Raw genomic sequence first — 24507 nt, forward strand, 5'->3', positions numbered from 1 at the left:
GATGATATTTTTAGACTTTTTTTTATAATTATATCATTTTGTATATATTAAGTTCAAATGTACCTGGTAGTTATAACTTTTATGCAAACTTTAATTACATTCATATTTTTAGAATTCTAGATTAGTTGTATATGCATGCATGGAGTAGATAAAGTGCACCGTACCATGTATTGAGACTACTGTGTACATGCATGATAGTTAGAATTAAGATGTCTACTCAATACCTCATACCAAGTTATATATAATTCTAAATTCTCACTGTTTCTTTATAACACAATTATATTACTATTTTGGTGTTCAATCTACTATAATGGCTTCCAACGAGCAAGCAAAACCAGTAACAAAAATTACTTTAACAGATCAGATAAGGAGATCCATGTGTGAGCATAAGAAGGAGCATCCAAGTATTAGCCAAAAAGATATGCAAGAATGGGTGAAAGAAAATTTTGATTTGGTTACTAGCCAAACCACAATATCAAATACTCTCAAAAGATCGTCGGAATATTTGTCTGATGAGATGAAATATAGCAATGTTAAGAGGCACAAGTCAGCTAAATATCCTGAACTAGAGAAAGCTTTATATGAATGGTTTCTTCAAAGACAAGAGAAGGTGAATATGTCAGGAGAAATGATCCAGGGTAAAGCAAAAGAGTTTATGCAGAAAATGTATGGAGAAACAAACTCAGAATTTAGCTTTTCTAGTGGATGGCTCGAACGTTTTAAGGCAAGATATTCAATCAAGTCTTACCGACGATTTGGTGAGAGTGGTTCAGTTAACAAGGAGGATATTGCAAATGCTTTACCCGAGATACGGTCAAAACTAGACCAATTCAACCTTAAAGATATATATAATATGGATGAAATCAGATTGTTTTATCGGTTGGAGGCTGACCATTCACTTGCCACGAAGCAACTTGAAGGGCGGAAGAAAGATAAGGAGAGAATCACTACTGCTGTTTGCTGTAACGGTGACGGGTCTGATAAAGTGCCTCTTTGGGTTATTGGTAAGTATGCAAAACCTAAATGCTTTAAGAATGTGAATATGAATAATCTTAATTGCGAGTATCAATTTAATAAGAAAGCTTGGATGACTGGTTTGCTTTTTCAAGAATATTGTCATTGGTTTGACAAGAGAATGAATGGTAGAAAGGTTCTCTTGCTAGTAGACAATTGTCCGACAAATCCAAAGATTGTTGAAGGCTTGAGATGTGGAGTTATATTTTTTTGCCCCCTAACACAACTTCTAAAATTCAACCATGTGATGCCGGGATTATTAGAGCATTCAAAGTTCATTATCGACGTCAATTATATTCTAGCATTTTGCAGATGCTTGAGGCTGACTCACCAAATCTTGAAAATATAAATATTTTGGATGCTATTAATTTTGCTACCATGGCTTGGAGTTTTGATGTGAGAACAAAAACAATAGCAAACTGTTTTCGCCACTGTAAAATTCGATCAGAAGAAGTTGATGTTCCTGAAGTAGAAGATGGTCAGCTAGAACAAGAGATCCAAGATTTAACTAAACTCCTTTCGAAATTGAACTATAGAAATGTGATAAATGTTGAACATCTTCTGAACTATCATGAAGAGAATAATGTGGTTATGGATTCTCCTACGGACGAAGAAATCATTGAAGCTGTACTAAATGATGAGGCAAATGATCCCGAACCCGATGATAGCATCACTATACCACAAGTATCCTCAAGAGAAGCTTTTCAAGCTATTGTAACACCCCCAGATCCGGGGTCGGGGATCCGGGTCGTCACGGTCTTTCTTTCCACAATATCACTTCACTTAATTAATAATAATAACCTTATGATGTGACCCCACACTAACACACACCACAACCCGTTATAGTCTCAGAGATGAAATAGAAATAAGTACAAGTCTTTGAATCCACAATTTAAAAGTTATTACAACCCAAAATGATTACTTGATAAATTTACAGTTAATTGCCATTATCTGCCACAAGTTATAATTATACATAATTGATTCTCAAAAGTAGATGGTCTGATCTACAATAGATCTACCTCTGCAGCTATAGCAGCTACAACATCATCGGGAAGATGCGGGACGCTTCCCACGCGCTTGCGCTGGGTCTGCTGGAGTCTGGCCATCTTTCCTAACTATTGTTGTGTGATGAAGAAATAAAGCAAGAGTGAGCCTTACAGCTCGCAAGATAATACATAGTGATAACAATAATATAAGTATCTAAATGGATACTTACTAAAATCTTTTACCAAGTGTAAGATAATTACTTACTAGATATAAGTAAAAACAAGGGATGAAGTTACCAAATACTTCACTATACTTATATCATTTATAAAGCTACTTAAACTACCACTATTCAAAGTATTAAGAGTTTTCAACAGTTCATCACATAGATGAGACTACAAGACAAGATTTGAATAGATTAAATCTTTGAAATATTATTAAAGGAAATGAAGTCATGATATACTTCATTAAGTTCTGATATATATATATATATATATATATATATATCCACATATACATCTTCTTTATACAATTTCCTGAAAACCTCTGTCATGTAAAGTATGAACAGAGTTTGAAATATCCAATAAATTTGGAAAGGAAAAGAATTTGGCATAAACCAGATATCTTGCTGATCAGGCAAAGATACCCATAAGAAACTTTTTCTACTAGTAGATGGACGAATTCCCCACTGGTCATCACCCTGGTCTCAATAGGACCTTATGCTGGACTGCCACTCAGCCACTTATGCATTTGATGGACTCCCACTGAGCCACTTACACTATTATGGACGCCCACTGAGCCCATGTTGCTTATGCCGACTCAATAGATGGACTTACTTCCCGAACGTTGGGTAAGTAATCAAGTCATTTACCAAAACTGCAACCGTGTTGCGAATATAAAATACACCACAGAGCCGGATCCCTCAGGTTTTGAGCGAGTATTTAAATCCCCTTAAAAAGGAAGATCTTAAATATAAAATGAGTTTTGAGATCCGCTCTAACTTTTAAAAATTATTTTGAAGACTCGAAAACACTTTATATAGTGTTTGGAGTAAAGCTGATTTAATGAAGTAAATCAGTCCCCAGAATATTTAGAAAATGACTGAATATTATTATTTAAATAATATTCCCGTAAAGAATAATCTTTATAAAAATAATTGAAGTAGAAGTATTAAAACTTATACTTGAAACGAGTATTAAATAACCAAAGATATACTTATATGAAAGTACTATCTTTATTTGAATAATCGAAAATAAGTTTGATTATTTACACCTTATTCTTTAATAAAATAAAGAACAAATCTCAGCCAATAATCGGAGTCATAGATCCTCAAATGAATATTCAAAAATATTCATTAAATAATATAAACCGAGTCATAAGCCCTCGAATGAATATTCAAATAATATTCAGATAATAAAATAAAAGGAGTCATAAGTCCTCGGAGGAATATTCAAGTAATATTCATTAAATAAAATAAAGTGAGTCATACATCCTCAATTGAATATTCAAATAATATTCATTTAATATAAAGGAGTCATACGCCTTCGAATAATAGTCGAAATAATATTCAATAATAAAATAAAGTTAAAGTTATCGAATAAACCTTATTCGATTAATAGTTTTGAAAACTATGACCATATATATATATATAAGTATATATATATATATATTTATATCCATATATACAAAATCTACTCGGGATCCTCGACTCCCGGTTTTAGAAAATATTTCCACCTTTGGGTCCCTATACTAAGGGTATATGCAAATTACCGCTATCCTCTAGCATAGGTATTATCAACAATCATATATGGAAAGAATACGAAACAGGCATGCATATATATATACCATAGCAACATGCTTCAATATATAACAACATTTGCTAATTAACCAACATGCATCTATCGCAAGATAATGCAAATACATATACTCATCACCACAACAGTTATAACAGGTAGAAAACTTGCCTGAGCGACTTGGGGTGATAAAAGGCTCGGGACGAGTCTGGTAACCTATAAACAACAAGTAAGTTGGAATTAAACCAAAGTCACTTGTAAATCTATACTTTAACTAACTTAGACTCTAACGCTTGTTTTGCGCTTACTGACTCGCTTAAGTCACTCGGGTACCCTCGGCTCCACCATTTTTAATAATTTAACCTTTATGAGTTTTAAGGCGATTCCTTCGCGAGTGTCTTACCAAATGCCTAACACACTTACCATAAATGTTTCATGCATTAATTAACCCTTTTTGGTCTTTAACCTTTGTTTCAAAGTAAGGCGAGGGGAAAAGTTTCGTTCGCGAAACGCCGTTACTTGAAACGGTCGTTTCTCCTAAACCGTGCATCGGAATCGAACGAACCACATATCAAAACGAAGCTCGTAACATGAGCTATCTAAACATGGCAATGGTCATAATCTAGCAGGGGATTCTCGGGTCCTAATGTTATGCACAAAAACAGTCTAAAGAAAATCGGACGTTACGACGGCTATGTTTACGCGATTTCCCAATTTAAACCCATTCAAAACCAACCCAATTCAACCTCAAATCCAACATACAACCAACATCCATCCTTATCACATCATAACAACCCCAACCAATTCAATTTTAACATTCATACTTATGCCTAAGCTTAACTTTAACCATTCTTAAGTTCTTTTAATCAAAACAACAACATTTACCATTCCAATTCAATACCATTTCAAATCCCAAACTCTAAATCACAACATCAAGCTACAATATCACCCTACTAATCAAAATCATCTTATAATACATAGGAATCTAGGGTTTGGATATGATATACCTTCCTTGAAGTGGTGGGAGGAGCTAGGAAGCCTTAAGAAGCTTTGAGAAGTCTTAGGAATGCTTGGATCTTCAAGGAAAACAAGAAAAAATTTAAGTTAAAAACTTGAAAACACTATTCATAGTCTTCTTCTTTGATTAAATGAAGAAGATGGAGAAGGAATTGATGGCTTAAACTCATGATATAGCCCTAACTAAGCATGAAGATGATTAGGGAATTAACTCACCAATTTAGGAAGCTTGGATCTTTGATTTTTGAATTTCCTTGCCTTTTGAATAGTAAAAAGCCGAGAGCTCTCAAGAACAAAGCCTTGGTTCTTTTTGATTTTGATGAAAAATGATTTTGCTTGGCTTGGTTGACTTGTTTTTGTGTTTGATTTAGTCAATTACCTTGTTGCCCTTGAATTTGTGTGGTTCTCATTCAACCACACCTCCTTCCTTCCCATGTCATGCCTATGTCATGTTGTGATGTCATCTTTCCCTCCTTGTCCTCCTCTCATTGGTTGGGTGACATCACTCCCTCTAATCCCTTTGCTTAACTTCTTAATCGTTTGCCTAATGACCGCTGATCTGTTATACGGTTCGCTTAACTTTCGTTCTCGTTTATCGTTTGAAGGATCATACCCAGGATCTTATTACTTAGGTTCCCTTAACCTTTCTCAATACATTATATTCCTTTTTATGATCCTCTATTATAATCCTTTAATTTAAATCCTTTTTATCATGTTACCTTATACTCAATCCTTTCCGTATCTAGTGGATTTCCGGGAAAAATCCAAGTGTTCGGAAATTGGATTCTGACGATCGTTACATACACTTATATACCATATAGAGTACTAATAATATCCCAGAAGATCAATAACAGAACCCCTACATAGTGTGGCATGAAAAGTTTTCTCATTCAGCAAAAACACTATTCACAAGGGTTACAAAAAGTTGAAAATTTTGGGGGTTATTACAGCTATTGTCACTATAAAAAACTACATGCTGCAACATGATCAAAATATTCCAGAAGTGGTGCATGCTTTACACAAAATCAAGGATCAGATACATTTTGGGGGAGGAAAGAAACAATCAACTTTGGAGGCATTTTTCGAAAAAATATGACTTATTAATGTGTTTGAAAATTAGTCATTGAATGAAATGTATTCATGATATACTATATAAATAAAAATATATTATTTGAAATATAATGATTATTCATTTATATTTACATAGGGCCTATAAAGACTTCATTTGTATTTATTCGTTAATGCATTAAGCGAAATTATTCGTTAAGCCCATTGGACCAAGTTGGGACCGAAGAAATTTATTCATTAGACGAGGTTATTCATTTATCGAACATTCATTTATCGAGGTTCTACTGTACTTATCACTTATAATTCATTTATTTATTTTAAGTCGTAAGTTAATTATGTTAAGATTTCTCAAACGGGCACAATTGTATTTTTTGAATTGTCTTTTGCTTACCGGTGTATTATTTTTTTTAAAAAAAATACTTGTAATAAAATTTCTTACGGTCCTTTGTTTAGGTAAAACACTCCCGACATTAGTATGCTGTTTTTTGTAATACTCTGTTTAGAGGTCTCGAAACAGTTTTATTTAATATGGACCACATCAAAAATGACCTATTATCTTTTGATTTTACCTTATCTTCCTAGTCCCGATTTACGTAGAAGCAGAGGGTTGGAATATTGTTAAGTACAAGTATTTCGATCCATACGAAACACACAAATCAATAACACAATCCACGAAAACATCTTAAAACAACAACAAAAATTAGTAAAAATAACTTTAAGTTTTTGTTGTCAATATACTACTACTAACAATGACATAATTTATAGTCGCATTGGATATATCAGATATATGTTTACATCTTACTACACCAGGATAAAAAATTTCACTAGTTGAATAAAAAGGAAACGAAGTACTTGTGATTAATCCAATCTTGATGAACTCGCAAACTGCTTGCTGGGTATACACACTTATAATTCGGATACAGATCAAAATAAACCTCGTAAGTGGCCGGAGAATGTTGAGAAACAACACCACCAGCCCACCATCCATCTCTGTCGAATGCATCAACCACCTCTCCTAAACCAAACCTCATTGCTGGAACCTTAGGTGGCGCCGGACGAAGCTCCTCTTCCTTGACATGCTCCAACAATGGCACTTTCGACAACTCGTCGACCAGATTTTTATACATTACTTGGTACTCCCTGCTTGCCACTTCTTTGATCACCACTGCTTCGTAGTAGGATCCTACGAAACGTCTTGTTTGATTGATACCTCAACTTTGTCACCCCTTTGAAACACCATTATTATTTTATCACAAGAAATATTTACTGTTGACTATGGGCTCAATAAGGCCCACTGAGTGAAGGCCCATCGGACGATCCAGCTATTGGGCCGAAGGTCCACCAGGCCCATAAGCCGAAGGCCCACGAAGAGCCTCAGGCCGAGGCCCATCTTCTCCCTGAATGTTGGAATACGGAAGGTACATAACGCCCCATTTTCACTCCCGCCTTAATGGTGAGTAACGGATAAGCAATCATGACGGAATTGGGTATAAAACCCCTTGAGAAGTAAGACAAAACACACACAGATTCTCTCAAACACTCTGCTTTTCATGTATTCTTTACTCACTTCTACAACCAGATTCTTATTCTCACATCGGAGGTGAATCGGGGGTACAAACGCTCACATTCTCTTCACTTTCAGGTATTAGCCGAAGCCACCATAAAGGAAGCCAAATCTTGTTCAAACACCCGAAGGAATTTGGGCGTAACATTTGGCACCGTCTGTGGGAAACTACGAGAGTTACGAGCCGAGATAACGAGAGCATGACAGAAATAATTCATGAGCATTCACCGCCACCTGGTTTTTCTGACAAGGGACAACCCTCCACCCTAGTGGATGAAGATGGAGTCATCACATTGACCCCTGATGAAGAGGCCTTCCTCCTAAAGATTCGGGCAGAAAAAGCCGCGGAGAAGGGCAAGGCCAAAACTGATCAAGCAGAAAAGGAAGCAGAAGCCCGCACGAATCGAAGAGAGGCTGATGCGTTACGATTGAAGGCCCTGTAGCTTCAAAGGGAAGAAATTGAACTGCAAGAAAAGACCCTACGTGAAGTAATGCAGGTCGACGCGCAGGGAAGAACGAATTAGGATAGGAGAGATCGAAGGGTGTATGACGAAGAAGATGAGTCTGACTCTGATTCGCATCCCCGAAGGAAGAGGACGAAGAAACCCTTCTCATCTGATTCGGACGAGGAGCCCAACGGATCCCGCCTCAGGCTCACTCGACTACAGAAGGCCTTGTTCAGCGATAGGAGGGCCGACAGAGAACCGGTCGTGACCCAAGAAATTGAGCAGTATCGACCCCCACCGGGCGAAGAAAGGCAATTCCCTAAGATGAGTGAGTTCAGCGGGAAGGGAGACCCTGAAGACCACTGCAAAAAGTATGAGTTGCTGATGATTGGAATGGGTCACAATGATATCATGTTGTGCAAAATGTTCAAGACCTATCTGAAGGGGTCAGCTTCGATGTGGTACAAATCCCTTAAGCCTAGGTCCATTGGATCCTACAAGTAACTGAAGAGAAAATTTCTGAAGTACTACTCTCACCTGTGCCGAAAGGCGAAGGACACTGAAACCCTGGTCCACTGTAGACAGAGGGCGAACGAGGAGTTGGGGGATTATCTCGCTCAGTTTATGGAGGAAGCTAGGATGGTTACTAACCTGGACAAGGTCAAAGCAATGGGCTTCTTGACGGCGGGGTTGGACCCCTATAAAGGTAAAAAGCTTCGTTCATCTCTTTAAAATTTTCCCCTCGGTCCCTGAACGATATATATGTGAGGGGTGAGAACATTCGCTGAAAAATGGAGAGTATTGGGGGGTATAAGGATTCCCGAAGGGATGACTGATCGAAGCGAGCTGACAGATACGAAGGCTCAAGATCAGGCTCCGACCGAAGGGATGGTAGGAAAGAAGGAAGAAAGGAAATGGATCGAGGGGCCGAACGGCGATGAGATAGATATTCGGCGGTGTTCACCCCTTTGAATGCGCCGATCTCCAAGATTCTCCATGAAATTAAGGGCAAACCAGGATTTGTCCGCCCGGCTAAATGAAGGTCACAAACCATAAGAAGAATCCTGACAAATACTGCGATTATCACAGGGACAAGGGGCATAACACCGATGAGTGCTATCACCTCAAAAAGCTCATTGAGCGTATGATCAAAGACGGCGAACTTAATCAGTTCGTCCGAGATCTGAGAGACCGACTTGAGCCGAAGGAAAATCAAGAAGAGGAGGCAGAGGCCAAGGATCCAGAACGAAGGGATAGGATAAGGGGCGAAGTAAAAACTATATCTGAGGGCAGCATCCTAGACAAGGATAGCAAGACAGCCAAGAAAAAATACGCCCGACAAGTGTACAATCTCTATCAGTTCGGTCAGGCGAAACCCCATATGCCCATGACCTTCAGCACTAAAGACTATGAGGATGTCATTCGCCCGCACGAGGACCCCCTTATTATAAATCCTATCATCAGGAAGAATAAAATATGGAAGGTGATGGTAGATACTGGGAGTTCGGCCAACATACTGTTCCACAAAACCTACTGCAAGATGAACTTGGCCGGAGAGCAGTTAAAACCCTGCAATGAGGCTCCCCTTTACGCTATTGGAGGACATCCTATTGAGTTTGAGGGAACAATCACGCTCCCTGTCCTCCTGGGCAAATTGTCATATGTTGTTGAGAAGCCGGTAAAGTTCTATGTGATTCAGATAGAGAGCCCATACAATGCCATATTCGGAAGACCCTTTCTGTCGACCTTCGAAGCGGTGGAGTCTATACCCCATCTTAAACTCAAGTTTCCAACCGAAAGAGGGGTAGGAGAAATGAGGGGCGATCAAAAAATCGCTAGAATCATAATGCTTGAAGACCTGGAGAAGGATCAGGAATACGAAGGGCCGGACGAAACGGGAAAGAGAAAGCGGGCCGAAGCCGAGCCCAGTGGAAGCCGGGAAACATTGAATATCGAGTTGGAAAAGTTTGGAGCGGATCTCTTGAGCCCGATCATCGAACCCGCGGCAAAAACCGAAGAGGTAGAATTGTGCGCAGGCCATTCGGGAAAAATGGTTCGGATTGGGAAAAACATGGGGGCAGATCTGAAGGAAAAGGTAGTAGCTGTCATTCGGCAATACCATGATGTGTTTGCCTGGGGGCCAGAGGATATGTCCGGGTTGGATCCCAAGATGGCTAAGCACTGCTTGAATGTGCAGCCTGAGGCCAAACCGGTGAAGCAGAAGAAGAGGACATTTGCAGTCGAACGACAGAAGGTTATCGAAGCCGAAGTAGAAAAACTATTGGAAGCCAAGTTCATCGAGGAAATTGAATACCCCGACTGGCTAGCCAATGTGGTGATTGTCAAGAAGTCAAATAGGAAGTGGGGGATGTGCGTGGATTATACGGACCTCAATAAGGCATGTCTGAAGGACCACTACCCCTTGCCCAGCATCGACCAGCTGATAGACGCTACGGCAGGTTACGAGGTACTTAGTTTTTTTTATGCTTTTTCTGGCTATCATCAAATTGTTATGAATGACAAGGATGTTCCCAAGACAGCATTCAAAACTCCGAAGGGGACTTATGCTTATATTAAGATGCCCTTCGGACTGAAGAACGCTGGAGCCACATTCCAGCGAATGGTAAACAAGGTCTTTAAAGAACAGATCGGCCGGAATATGGAAGCATATGTGGATGACATGATTGTAAAATCATTACTCCAAGATCATGCTGAAGACTTGAAAGAGTGCTTCGAGATGCTCCGGAGAAATAACATGAGTATCAATCCGAACAAATGTACCTTCGGAGTCTCCAGCGGTAAGTTCCTCGGCTATATGGTCAGCGCTCGGGGGATAGAGGCGAACCCTGAAAAAATCAAAGAAGTTATTAATATGGAAGCCCCTAAATGCATCAGAGACATCCAGAAGCTGACCGACCGACTCACCGCCCTTCGGTGTTTCGTCTCCCGATCAGCCGAAAAGGCACTCCCCTTCTTCGTCGTGCTTAAGGGATCTAAGAATTTTGAGTGGGGGCCCGAGTGTCAAAGGGCGCTCGAGGAAGTGAAAAAATACTTAACTTAGGCACCACTCTTGATGCGGCCTGGCCCGAAGGAAACTCTCTAGCTTTACCTAGCTGTGTCCGACAGAACCTTAGGGGCAGTGCTTGTGAAAAATTATAAAGGCAATCAACACTCTGTGTTCTACGTGTCACATATTCTCAAGGATGCGGAGACGAGGTACCCCAATGCCGAAAAATTTGCATATGGGTTGGTCATGGCCTCCCGAAAATTGTGACATTACTTCCAGAGCCGAACGATTCAGGTTGTCATTAGTCAACCCTTGAAGAAGATTTTGACAAGGCCCGAAGCCTCGGGGAGGGTAGTAGCCTGGTCCATCAACTTGGGGAATTTGATCTTGAGTATGTCCCCAGAACGGCGATCAAGGCCCAAGCTCTGGCTGACTTTATGGTCGAGTGCACGTTCTCGGGGCCGCAGGATCTCGCGCCCAGCGAACAGCTCATTCGGACCCCCGGAAAATGGAAACTATTTGTAGATGGGTCGGTAGCTTGGAAAAAATGTGGGGCTGGCTTAATTCTCTCCTGCCCCGAAGGGTTCGAGATATGCCAGGCTATAAGATTCGACTTTCCTTATACGAACAATGAAGCAGAGTACGAAGCACTCCTCGCAGGGATGGAGCTGGCTCGAAGCCTGGAGGCGAAGCACCTCAGGGCCTTCAGCGACTCTATGCTGGTTGTAAAGCACATCTCTGGGGAATATGAGCAGAGAGACCCCCGAACGAAAGCTTACGCCACCAAGGTAAAAGATGCTTCTCTGTCATTTGAAACTTTTGAGCTAAGTCAAACTGGAAGGGAGAACAATGAATGGGCAGATGCCCTTTCCAGGCTAGCCTCGGCTGAGACACATAACCTAACTGGTTCCATCTACCTCGCCGAAGCCAAGACGCCTTCAATCGAGAAGAAATAATGTCTGGAGATTCATCAGGGGAACAATTGGATGACTCCCCTAAGGAACTTTCTGGAGAAGGGTATCCTACCTCCGGACCGAAGGGAGGCGCTAAAGATAAAGTACAAAGCGTCGAGCTACACAATCATTAATGGGCGGATGTATCGCCGATCAGTCAGTCAGCCCCTCCTGAGATATCTAAACATCGAAGAACAACGTCAAGCTCTTGAGGCAGTGCATGAAGGAATTTGCGGCGAGCATCTGGCTATTGGGCCAGATAAGGCCCACTGGGTGAAGGTCCATCGGACGATCCAGCTATTGGGCCGAAGGCCCACCAGGCCCATAAGTCGAAGGCCCACGAAGAGCCTCAGGCCGAGGCCCATCTTCTCCCTGAACGTTGGAATACAGAAGGGACATAACGCCCCCTTTTCACTCCCGCCTTAATGGTGAGTAACGGATGAGCAATCATGGCGGAATTGGGTATAAAACCCCTTGAGAAATAAGACAAAACACACACAGATTCTCTCAAACACTCTGTTTTTCTTGTATTCTTTACCCACTTCTAGAACCAGATTCTTATTCTCACACCAGAGGTGAATCGGGGTACAAACCCTCACATTCTCTTCACTTTCAGGTATTAGCCGAAGTCACCTTAAAGGAAGCTGAAGTATGTTCAAACACCCGAACGAATCTGGGCGTAACATTTATGTAGACGATGTATATGGTTAATGTGATGAGGGTAAGGGGTATATTTATAGGAGGCGACATGGGGTTGTAAATTGTAATCCCAGTGGGTATAGGATTTTGAAAGATAAATTTGATTCGGTTTGGGTTTGGAAAGTAGATTAACATTTGGTCAATTTTTTATTTTGAAATTAAGTCACTGAATAGTGAATACTCTCTCACTCAAACTCTTCGAGTGAGTTGTTTATATTGGAGGGCGGGATCGGCTCTTCCGTAAAATATAGTTTGCTAAATAATTTTAAATATTTTTTTTAAATAAAAATATAATGTTTAACCTTTTATACAGAATAAGAATTTTTTTTAAAAAAAATATAGAACTATATTTTATAATAGTCTTAAAATGTGTGTCAAAAATGAGGTAAAAGTATGTAAAGAATCTGGTGGGAGTATAGGTTAAGTTTATGCGCAAACTCTTATCTAGTAATTTCATAATTTGTTTTTAAAGTTTTCTTTTTATATTATATGTTTAAATATTTAATTTTAAATTAGAAGAAAGTTTTTAAGCCGACAAAAAACATTACTTATACTTGATAAACCAATTTACTTTTTATATCAAATTAAAGCTTTGATTTTATTATGTAGCAATAATTATTTTAACACCTCAATTTAAGTGAGAAAAAATAAAAAATAATCAAAATGGGACAAAGTAGTTGTTATAATGTTTATTTTCTATGTCGAAGTTGTCCTCACGGTCACGGGTTCTCAAACAAAAATCTAATTATACTCCACGAATGAAAAGGTTGAACAAGTAATGGGCTAAGTGACCCGATGTGGGCCGGAGAGATTCTTCTTATCTGAAAGGCCCAAAATTCTAATAAAAGAGAGCTTCAGCTAGTATTATACATCACTGGAAGCTTGGGCCGTAGAGTCTTAAAATAAATGTGACCCCCTCTTATCTGATGGGCTTAAATTGTTCAGCCTTTAATAGCCCAAATGTTTATTTTTTTTCACTCTAGGGAAAATGTAGACTCGCGAAAAATGATATGAAGTATTGTTATTTTTTATTATTAATTAAAATGATATGTATTAGTATTTGACAAAATAAGAAATCATACATTGTCCTAAATCATCACAATTATAACAAGATTTTATTAATTCATAAAAAAATCAGAACAAATTACAAAAGAAAAACAGTTAGATTATTCAGATATTATTTTATAATGAGAGTGAATTTACGAGATCGATCCAAAAGATGATCTGATTTGTAATTCGATAAACCAAGAAAATGATTTGATTACCCCTCATATCAAATTTTTATTTACCTAAATTTAAATAATAAAATTTGAAAAATAATAAAATTTTAAATTTTAAATAATTTTAACTTAATTTAAAATTTTATTTATAAACAAGTAGTGCCATATACCTTAAGTTACCAAATATTTTCTCGTCGCCTAAATTTTTTAATTTGAGTACGCATCACAATTAATTATATCTTATTTTATTATTGTTAAATAAAAACGTTATAAGTTACCAACTATACATTTAGACGTGAGTACTTGTCGATTTCGTGATTACACAAAGGAAAATGTTAGAAATTTTATATTTTTCCTCAAAAATTTTCACAAATCTAATGTGTTATATAAATAATTGATAATTTTTCTAATAATAATATAGGATCCCGTATATATTAATATACACATAAAAATCAAAATTAAGCATGTATAAATTATATTATTTAATAAAAATTAGGAAAAAATATTTGAATATCTAGCCCTCCTCTTATCAAAAGATTCATGTATATCGACATAGGCTGCAATTAAGCAAGCCTTTCCATTTGACAAATGGTCTTAAATAAATAAAGAAAAGAAAATATACTAATGTATCCTTCTGATTATTCTGTGACAAACTTCTTACCAAGTCAAAGGTCAAGAGAGATACAATACATACAATCAGACATTATTGCCGTCACTGCATTTTTAGACACAACACAACACTTGTTGTATCTCTCTGTCTACCTTCCATTCATTTGCTTGTTATTACACAACCTGCTCAAACACTTTACAACATAAAATCCTCACCTTTTTAAGTACCATGTTCTAAGCTGATCAACAGTCACATACAACATAATATTAAAGGTTAGTTTTTTTTATGCCAACTTTTATCTTTTTTATTATTTTTTTTCTTTGTTTCTTGATACCCTTGAGAAAAATTTGATTTTTTTTATGATTATTCAACTGTTGTAAATCATGGGTCTTTTTTATTTTCAATTCTTGTGGTGTCTGCTTGAATAATTGGAGTTTAGATGATTAAAAAGTATTATGAAAAGAGAGAATTTTGGTGGTTTAGTTTAAATTTAATATCTTCAATTATAGGTTGATCTGATGTTCTTGAAAAAGTGAAGAATTGAATTGTGGGCTTATTGATTATTGATTTTGTAAAGTGATGTTTATGAGTATTTATGTTTGATATGATGTTTGTGTTGTACTGTTGTTATATGCTGTATAGGTACTTTACCAAATCACTAATATTGTCTATGTTTAGTAAAAAAAAATCTAATATTTGGCACAAAAAGAACAGATTTTTATCGATTTCGTGGGCTAGTGTAGAGCTAGTGTAAAATACACTTTTTAAGGATATAAATGGATGATAATGGTAGCTGAAACTTGATTTCTTGAGTGTGTGATATGGTAATTTATATGTGAATATGATGTCATTCATGCCAATGTGGAATGCGTTTTTTTGTTTTGTTTTCCAAGTATGTCGACTAAATTTGGATTTATCTTGGTACTACAATTGTTATATCTTGACTAAATGCAATTATATCAGCAATCACTTGGCTTTTGTAGATAAGTGTATTAGTTTTAGTTTATCTATCATGATTTGGAGTGTTTCTACTATATGTATTGACGATTTGACATAATGACATGCGTGGAATAATTGCATATCTAAAAATCGTGTTACATCTATGCTTGCATAAAATCTATTCTAATCTTTTTGTTTGTGATTCAATGCAGCTATCTTCTTACTAGCACAGGATATGCATTGCACACCTTTACATATATTAGATTGTCTACTTTTTGTTCTCTTTTATTTTTTTTGCCAATTATTTCTTAAATGGTTGGAAGTTTATATCCATGTGGTTTTCTGGAAAATTTCTAATTAGGTTCGTTGGAAATTTGTGACGCATTGTGGCATTTCTGGGTGATAAAGTGTGTCATACTTCTGATTATGATCATTTCTTGCAGTTCTAGGAATTAAGGCATTTCATTTTTCATTTCCAGTCAGTGGCAAGGTAAAGACGTAATGAGTTGCTTTGGCTGTTGCACGGAGGATAATGTACCAAAGGCTGCTGCTACTCGACCTTATAAGCCAAATCAATCAGCAGGTGTGTCTTATGTTGGACTATGGCTTAAAAGAAAATTCACCGTACATTGTTCTAACAAAAGTTGCACATTGAAGATCATTGATTCGAACAAATGATGTGTCATTTTAGGCTCATTTAAACCAGTAACTACATGACATTTTTTGGTTACATTTTATTCCTGCTGTTACTTCTGCATAGTAGTTTATTTCTAGTACATTGCTGTCATATATATGGCACTTGCCATTGCTATTCTCTGCCCTTTTCTTAATCGAAATAGTAACTAACTTACGCTTTTGTGTAGGAAATGTCGGTGGTCATCGTACTACTGTAACAGCGCCAAGGGACATAATAACTACTAACATTCAGCCTATTACTATCCCTGAGCTCACAGTGGATGAATTGAAAGATATTACAGATAATTTTGGCACAAAAGCTTTAATTGGTGAGGGGGCCTATGGAAGAGTATATCATGGTGTCTTGAGAAGTGGGCAGGCTGCAGCGATTAAAAAATTAGACTCCAGTAAGCAACCAGACCAAGAGTTTCTAGCACAGGTTGGTCCCATCAGAATGTACTATGTCGACGCTTGACACATAAATCAACTGATTTGGTATAATTTTTGGTGCTTTTTTGCATGTCATTACAGGTTTCTATTGCATCGCGGCTTAAACATGATAATGTTGTTGAGCTACTTGGATACTGTGTGGATGGTGGTATCTGTGTCCTTGCCTATGAGTATGCTTCAAATGGATCTCTTCATGACATTCTTCATGGTACGTACTTTTATGTTTTTTATCTGAACTGTTCGAAATTGAATATTTTGACTGCTTATATGTAGCTCTCTGATCTATCAAGTATTCATAGAACTATGTAGACTTTTAATGGTCTCTGAATGTGGTTTGCTGCTTCATGAGCTGTACTAACTACTTGCATGTGAACTGGGAACTTTGTACGGGTGTACCAAACACAATCATCAAGGACTTCTCCGTAGTTTAGTTAATGCTGTCAAAGTTTATTGAAATGGACCTTTTTATAGCTTTTGCGTGTCAGTGACCTGTCAACTTGTACAGTGCGTCAGGGTGTTGCGTTCGTCTTATTAAAGCACTGTATATATTATTTGTTTTGGTATTTTTGTTTGATCTAAATTGGTTGTCTCTCTTTTTTATGTAATTATACATAAGCAGAGCAAGTGAGCAATATCTTGAGTTCTTGACTAAAATGTACAGGCCTGTTTGACCCTTTTCAGCTGCTTTCCATTTCCTTGGGTTACTGCTTGTCGATTAATATTCGTTGTTGGTAATGTAGGAAGAAAAGGTGTTAAGGGTGCACAAAAAGGTCCAGTTTTATCATGGCCCCAAAGAGTAAAGATTGCTGTGGGGGCAGCAAAAGGACTTGAGTATCTCCACGAAAAGACTCAGCCTCATATCATCCACAGGGATATCAAGTCCAGCAATGTCTTACTTTTTGATGCTGATGTAGCTAAAATTGCTGATTTTGACTTGTCAAATCAAGCACCTGACATGGCAGCACGCCTTCATTCAACTCGTGTTCTTGGAACTTTTGGTTATCACGCTCCTGAGTAAGATTTTAATGGGGATCATTCTTCTTCCATTTGCTCTTTCTTTTTGAAACCCCATATTCTTGTCTGAATAAAATTGCAGCATTTGTCAACCAATTTAAAAATCTTTTTTATTCAACATCGCTATATCATATTTAAATAAACAAAAAGAACAGTTTAGAGTCGAGATTCAACAGAGGTTGAAACAAAGTTATACTTTGCCTGATGCAGTGATGCCTGATGGTTTTGCTAATAGAGCTTATTCTGTTGAGGAAGCTAAATTTAGAATATTTGTAATTCAGGTTCCTCTAGCAATTAGCATGTAGAAAATTATGTTAGCTGATTGCTTTCAAGTTACAGTTAGCCCAGTCACATTTTTTGGTTTGAAGTGTACATATCCATCTATAGAGGGTACGGGTCTGCTTTAGCTGTTTCTTCCAGCTTTCCCTCACCTATGTCCTCTTAAATGTAGCATTCCTTTATATTACTTTCTATCTTCGTCATTAAATATTTCATTAAAAGACCAGGGTGACCAGAAAACGCAAATTATACAATGACAAAAATATAGGTGTAGGGCTTTGTAAGAGAATGTACTGTGGAACACCGCTGGAAACGTGGAATATGAGATATCTACATTAAACACCTTTACTCACTTTGATATTTTGTATGATAAGAGTAAAATTGACAAACTCTGACATGACCCCACTGGAACTGAAATAACCACCTGCAAAGTTGCTGGAGTGTAAGGATTTGCTCTTAGCCAGTTCAACTTTTTAAACTGAACAAGCATTTCTTCAGTGATGCTGCTTGTTGAACTGGAAGATGGTCTGATTATTCTGATATTTGGTGGCAGATATGCAATGACTGGACAACTTAGCTCAAAAAGCGATGTGTACAGTTTCGGTGTGGTCCTATTGGAACTCTTAACAGGGCGTAAACCTGTTGATCACACACTGCCGCGAGGACAACAGAGTTTGGTGACATGGGTAATGTTCAATGCAGTTTCGTGAATTGTCACTTATCTTTTTGCTGCTTGAGTGGATTTTTTATTATATGTGGTGTTGTATTAGGCAACTCCAAAACTCAGCGAAGATAAAGTGAAACAATGCGTGGACACTAGACTTGGCGGAGAATACCCACCCAAGGCAGTTGCCAAGGTAATATAGAATGTTATTAAACGCAATACAGTACAGCATTTTTGGGGCGAAAACTGTATGTTAACATTTAAATCCACAAAAACTGAGAAAGCCACACTAAGGGAAATAATTGAGAACGTTATGCTACATCACTGGTTGTAATGTTGGGGAATGGAACTGAAATGAAAAAAATGTTAAGAAATATAAGTGCTGGGATAGAAGAATGAAACGGGTTTTTTTAGTTATTAACAAAGAAAGATGAAAAATGTGAACTTTGTATAAATAATGTTTGTGAAAATATGAGTAGGAGGAAGGAATAGTTACTTGTTCTAAAGTTAAAAAATAAATGAGATTAGAGTTAGCTTAAGTAGATGCAGTGGAATTACAACGTAGTGAATATTGTTTCCCAGAAAACCACCACATAGTGAATATTGTGCGTTCTTTTCCACCAAAATATTTATAATCTGTGCATTCCCTCATTCTATTCTTTAAGAATGAGCTCACTTATAGTTTAATAACTGCAATCCCAATTCTGATGTATTATTTTAACATTTGTTGTTTCCCTTCCTGTTATGCACATTTCGCTGGAAAAAGATGGCTGCAGTTGCTGCCTTGTGCTTGCAGTATGAAGCTGATTTCCGTCCAAATATGAGTATTGTAGTGAAGGCTCTCCAACCTTTGATGAATGCTCGGCCTGTAACTCCAAGTCAATCACTTCACTAATGGATCACTTTCCAATCTCCAAGTCAATCACATCACTAATGGATAACTTTCCAAATCTTTAATCTACAATTCTAAAATTGTAGTTTTGATATGTTCTGTGATATGGTGTCATCGGCTAATTTCTAAATTGGTTCAATTCTCTTCAGCCATTAAATATAATCAGGTATTTTTGCACTTGGCTTGTGTAATGCACGTAAGCTTGAAATTATGAACCGAGAAAGTATCAATATTGATTTTCTTTTTCTTTTCTTCTATAGAGAACTGCTTATCTTCCCAGTTCGTCCAAATACAGTTTCATTCTAGGGCTGATTACACTGCTTTGTTAACATCTCCTAATATTGCATTTGTTTTATATGCATTACATCGGATCTACTGTGGTTCACTGATGCGAGAGATGTGCATGCCCTGTTTTTGACGATTTAGGGTATGCAAACTTTATTGAAGAGTCTGCAATTATCATGTTTCTCTGTTTCTGAAATTGCCCTAGTTGTACATTTATATAATAACAAACTAATCATCGCGTAAGAAAGGCAAAACTAAATTGAATTCCATGTATACATCTACAGAAATAGAGATTATAGAATGCTACATTTTCCTTTACAATAGAAGGCATTGTCTCTACACAAGTAAAGAAATCAACAGAAAAGAAAGAAACCTCATATATTTTCACAAAGAAGGCGACTGAAATTTAGTTCTCAAATAGACTACTGAAACCTAACACCATTACCTGTACTGTACACACCACCTATTCCAGGGTATGCTATATATGACATAATTTATGCACAATATAATTATAAATCGATCCGTAAACTATAAGCAGAAGAATACACCAAGGGAAGATCTATGGCTTTGCTTGAACAAGTACTTGCTCCTTGTGCAAAGCAGTTTTGTGAAAGCTTGAAGAAATGTTAGGAACCCCTTGCATAGGTAACTGAAGTTGATAACTTAGTTCCTGCTTGTCAAGCAGCTCTTTGACCTCGAGTCTAGATTTATAGTTTGTGTATGTCTGTGATCTCCCTTCTGGACTCGGACTCTATAGCTTCAGGTTGATTTCTTTGACGTCTTCGACTCTGAATTTTAGAAGTGTGTAAATTCATCATAGTTTTCAAGTCATCAAAATGGTTGCAGACTTGCAGTTACTACTACATTTTTGCATATCATGATAGTTTCAAACCCATCTATTTAACTCATCACAACGCTGTCCTAGTGTCCTAGTGAGTACATAATCAATCTAATGCTGTGTTAGTTCAATAAGTGTAGAACTAACCTCTCGGGGTAATGGATATTCCTCTGATTCAAGCATCCGAACAACTTCACCCATTGTTAGTCTCTTTTGGGAATCTGGATCAACACACCTCAAGGCAGTCAACAGTGCTCGTTTAAGAGCAGTTCTAGATGGTTTAGTCTCCATTGATGGGTCGATGACTTCTTCTGATCGCCTACTCCCAACCATCATTTTTAGCCAGTCCACCATATTTACCTGGATAAATCATGAATTATAACTTTAGCAAACGGATAGATAAGTGTTTAAAGTCCAGATTCCAATCAATTTTTGTAAAGTCTAGGACTACATCCTTTCAATCACATTGGTTGCTATGGTATACGCAGTTTTAGAACACAACTAATCCGCGTTCTCTAGTTTTGCCTAAAGAGTGATGGTCAACTTTTAATTTTGCAGATTCATGGTGTTATATGACAAGATTGCATCCTGTAATTTCACAAAATTCATAATTACGTGTTAAATAGATACCTCATCTGCTGGACGACCATAATCCACAGGATCTCTTCCTGTGATTGCTTCCAAGAGCACAACCCCGAAACTATACACATCACTTTTCTCATTCAGAAGACCACTATTGGCGTATTCTGGTGCTACATATCTGAATATGAAGCATTTAGACAGTGAGAAGTTGAAAATTGAGAAGTGTAAATGAGTATGAAGGCAGATTTTGGAAAAATTGCTTACCCAAAAGTACCCATAACCCTGGTTGTAATGTGACTCTCACCAGCACCTAGTAACTTGGCCAGACCAAAATCAGAAATCTTAGCATTGAATTCATCGTCTAGTAGTATATTGCTCGACTTAATGTCTCTATGCACCACTTTTGGTTCAATGGCTTCATGCAAGTATGCAAGCCTGCAGGAAGTGTGTGTTAAATCAAAATTACGCCCCACCACATCTAAGCTAGCTAGGATGAAAATATAGATAAGCTTACGCCTTAGCAGTGCCAAGTATAACTTTCTTTCGAGCCTCCCAAGTAAGGCACCCATGTTGCCGCATAGCTCCATGAAGCCACTGTTCTAAATTGCCATTGTTAACATACTCATAGACCAACATCCTGGATAAGATCAGAAGTAAGATACTAGTATTCTATCTGCTTCTTGTATTTCAAGTTGAAACAGAAGGCTTAGTACTTCTTTAATAAATCTCTTTTGACTGATATCTATTTAAAAATTCTTTAACTATAAACAGATCCCCAGAGACTGATCATATAAGGTGTACCTTTGGGTGCCTTCAATGCAGTATCCCAGAAGTCTAACTAGGTTTTTATGCCGCACATGGCCAATGGCCTCAACCTCGATTTTAAACTCCTTCTCTGCTTGTCCTCTGCAGAACAATTTTTTATATCACACCATCAGTTTGAGCTACATATAATCCGGTAAGAATTATAGGATTAAATAACATGTCAATGGAAAGAAGTCTAGCTAACTTACAGATTGTTAAAGATCTTCTTGACAGCTATAACTGATCCATTAGGCAGATAGCCCTGATAAACAACACCATATCCACCTTCACCAACAACATTATCTTTTGAAAAACGATTTGTTGCAACTTCTAGATCCCTTAGCGTAAACCAATGGCCCCAACCAAGTTGTGAGAACTCGGGTAGTCCAGATAGAGGGGAAGAAATATGCTGCGGATGTGAAGAAGGTTTATTGAAATTGTTTCTATAACCTTTTTCTCCTGATTCAGAACCAACATCACTATCCTCTAACTTGTTAAAAGATCCAGATCGGCTATTAACATTAGGATTCTTAATCTGATCATCTCTCAAATGCTCCAAAAGCTTATCTGAATCTTTGCCATTGTACCTGTTTTCTGAAGTGGACAAATCGCTACCATAGGCAACAAAATTGTTTGCTGAATTTTGATCCATTCTAATCTCCTTAAACTCACTTGACACAATTTGATTCTGACTAATCGGCAGTGTGTTAGTAGCCTTCTTGGATTTCCTCCTCGAGATACACAATGGAAGCACCAAAAGGACTACAGGAACTATCACAAAAATCACAACCAATGCCCATACCGGAAGATGAAAGATCGGAGTTTTCTTTGTCAGGTCATTGCTGATTCCCATTTCTGTCAACACCAGCAATTCTGCAGACTAGAACACAACACAATTTCAACAAGAAACTCTTACAACAAGAATGAATTTGATGCATATACTGCTAAACTTCACACAATGCATATGAGCATATCGAAAACTTGTAATTTCTTCCAACACTCCCTAGATAGGAAAAAAGAACACACTATTGAATTCTTTGTTAGCAAGAAAAAAAGACATCATTATAACATGTACATATTGCTTAATGTCTACTTCTGCCTGCAGGCTACAGCTTAGCACAAAATTATAGGAGACAGGTAGAGATCACTAAGACATACACATTACACATTACACATTACCAATTTCCTCAGATGCAAACATATAAAATCAAAGTCAAAAAGCAAGATTAGCTGGAAAGACAATAAAAAATTTATAAAAAAAATAAATAAGATCTCTTTACCAACAGCCAAAATATATGAAACAAAGAAACATAACTACATAAGATGCAAGTCAATAATTTATGATCATCACAACTAACAGAACACAATGTCTCCTGAAATGTATCATATTAAACAATACAATCAGAACATGCATTATATATTTATGTTTATATTATATATACCTGTATGTGATGACTAGTGAGAGTCAAAATTTGAGCCTTTGTAGTTTGGACTAAAAAAATAACCAAACTCTCACACTAAAGGATGTGCATGAAATGAACTGTGCATTCTTAAAAATTCAACTCCATTGTTAAATTATTTCAAGTATCAAGTAGGTGTGTAAAAAAATGATTTGTGGGTATTTTATATTGATCAAAAGGGTTGCCAAATCAATGAAGAACAGGTTATAAGATCTAGTAAACTTAAAGAATGATAAATTTGAATCCCACTCCTTGAGGAAAATTGGAAGGCACATGAAATAGAGAGATGTGAGAAGTTGTGGGATATAAATATATTTCAAGGCATGGATGGATTAATTAGTAAACTCATGGGTGACGTAGTAATATATTTGGAGTTAAATTCAATTCTTAAGTCATGATCACATAAGCTGAGAATAATGTGTGCGCAAACAGCCGGTGTTCCGGGAATCGCTTGACGTGCCAGGCGGTGAGGATACCTTCGAGAGATTAATTGGCAAGTCGGAGATTAATCGGACCGATTAATCGAAATATTAATCAGAAGAATACAAATATTATCTTTAATTTTTATAATTATATAATGATCAACCTGTCAAATATTTGTTTGAAAAAAGAAATTAGAATGATATTAAATAATATCTACACATTTGACATGCGTTATGTACTAATTATTGAGTTTACAATATTAACTATATTTTAATTCACACTTTTAAATTAATTATAATATGTTATTTTTATATTTTAAGTGAGAATATAAATATATTAGATTACTTGTTACTTTTTACCAATACTTTATATTATAAATTGACATGATATATGTGAAATTATGAAATTAATGATTTAAAATTATAAAAACGTAAAAAAAAAAAAAAATTTAATTATTTTCCGCCTAAACCGCCAAGGACCGATTTTTGACCACCTAGCCCGCCTAATCCCGATTTTGACCCGATTTTTTGAAAAAACGCCTAAATCGCCGCCTAGGTCCAAGTCGGAGCGTTTTACCACCGCCTAGCGCCTAGGTGCCGCCTAAACCGATTTTTAGAACACTGCAAACAGCACACACGTGTCTCTTCTAAAATAAAATTTGATATTTTTTATTTTTTTTAGAATGTTTTTACAAAAATTTAAAAATGTAAGATTGTCGTCCCAAAATATACTCGATTTTCTAAGAGGAAAAAATTTTAGATCCGCCGATCGCCGTGAATGCGAGTTCATTTTTATCGAGTAAGCTGGTAAAAGAAAATAAGAGTATA

At 37.0% G+C, this 24507-nt stretch overlaps 4 protein-coding genes across 6 annotated transcripts; 3 read left to right on the plus strand and 1 right to left on the minus strand.

The window, feature by feature from the left end:
* The first annotated feature begins 310 nt into the window (after positions 1-310).
* On the plus strand, positions 311-7644 carry LOC141716876 (CENP-B homolog protein 2-like). The gene is made up of 3 exons (XM_074519042.1): positions 311-1150; positions 1327-1698; positions 7519-7644. The coding sequence occupies exons 1-3, from the start codon at positions 311-313 to the stop codon at positions 7642-7644; spliced, it is 1338 nt and encodes a 445-aa protein (XP_074375143.1).
* Positions 7645-11330: 3686 nt separating this feature from the next.
* On the plus strand, positions 11331-11849 carry LOC141716889 (uncharacterized). The gene has a single exon (XM_074519055.1). It carries the CDS (start codon positions 11331-11333, stop codon positions 11847-11849), a length of 519 nt encoding a protein of 172 aa, XP_074375156.1.
* A 2567-nt stretch (positions 11850-14416) lies between these two features.
* On the plus strand, positions 14417-19545 carry LOC141678450 (pto-interacting protein 1-like). 2 transcript variants are annotated; one of them, XM_074484784.1, is made up of 8 exons: positions 14417-14647; positions 15794-15897; positions 16178-16428; positions 16521-16647; positions 17180-17453; positions 18286-18418; positions 18503-18589; positions 19163-19545. In XM_074484784.1, the coding sequence occupies exons 2-8, from the start codon at positions 15816-15818 to the stop codon at positions 19289-19291; spliced, it is 1083 nt and encodes a 360-aa protein (XP_074340885.1). In that variant the 5' UTR covers positions 14417-14647; positions 15794-15815; the 3' UTR covers positions 19292-19545. The 2 variants fall into 2 exon arrangements, with proteins under 2 accessions (XP_074340885.1, XP_074340877.1); XM_074484776.1 differs by having other exon boundaries at positions 14418-14647; positions 15758-15897.
* Positions 19546-19932: 387 nt separating this feature from the next.
* Positions 19933-23536, minus strand: LOC141678434 (putative receptor-like protein kinase At5g18500). 2 transcript variants are annotated; one of them, XM_074484756.1, is made up of 8 exons: positions 23240-23536; positions 22007-22677; positions 21795-21899; positions 21508-21630; positions 21258-21428; positions 21042-21171; positions 20559-20771; positions 19933-20361 (listed from the first exon to the last, which is right to left on the minus strand). In XM_074484756.1, exons 2-8 carry the CDS (start codon positions 22648-22650, stop codon positions 20281-20283), a joined length of 1467 nt encoding a protein of 488 aa, XP_074340857.1. In that variant the 5' UTR covers positions 22651-22677; positions 23240-23536; the 3' UTR covers positions 19933-20280. The 2 variants fall into 2 exon arrangements, with proteins under 2 accessions (XP_074340857.1, XP_074340865.1); XM_074484764.1 differs by lacking the exon at positions 23240-23536 and adding an exon at positions 23078-23157.
* Positions 23537-24507: the final 971 nt, after the last annotated feature.

The sequence above is a fragment of the Apium graveolens genome, chromosome 1 (assembly GCF_009905375.1).
Source record: "Apium graveolens cultivar Ventura chromosome 1, ASM990537v1, whole genome shotgun sequence".
NCBI classification, from domain to species: Eukaryota; Viridiplantae; Streptophyta; class Magnoliopsida; order Apiales; family Apiaceae; genus Apium; species Apium graveolens.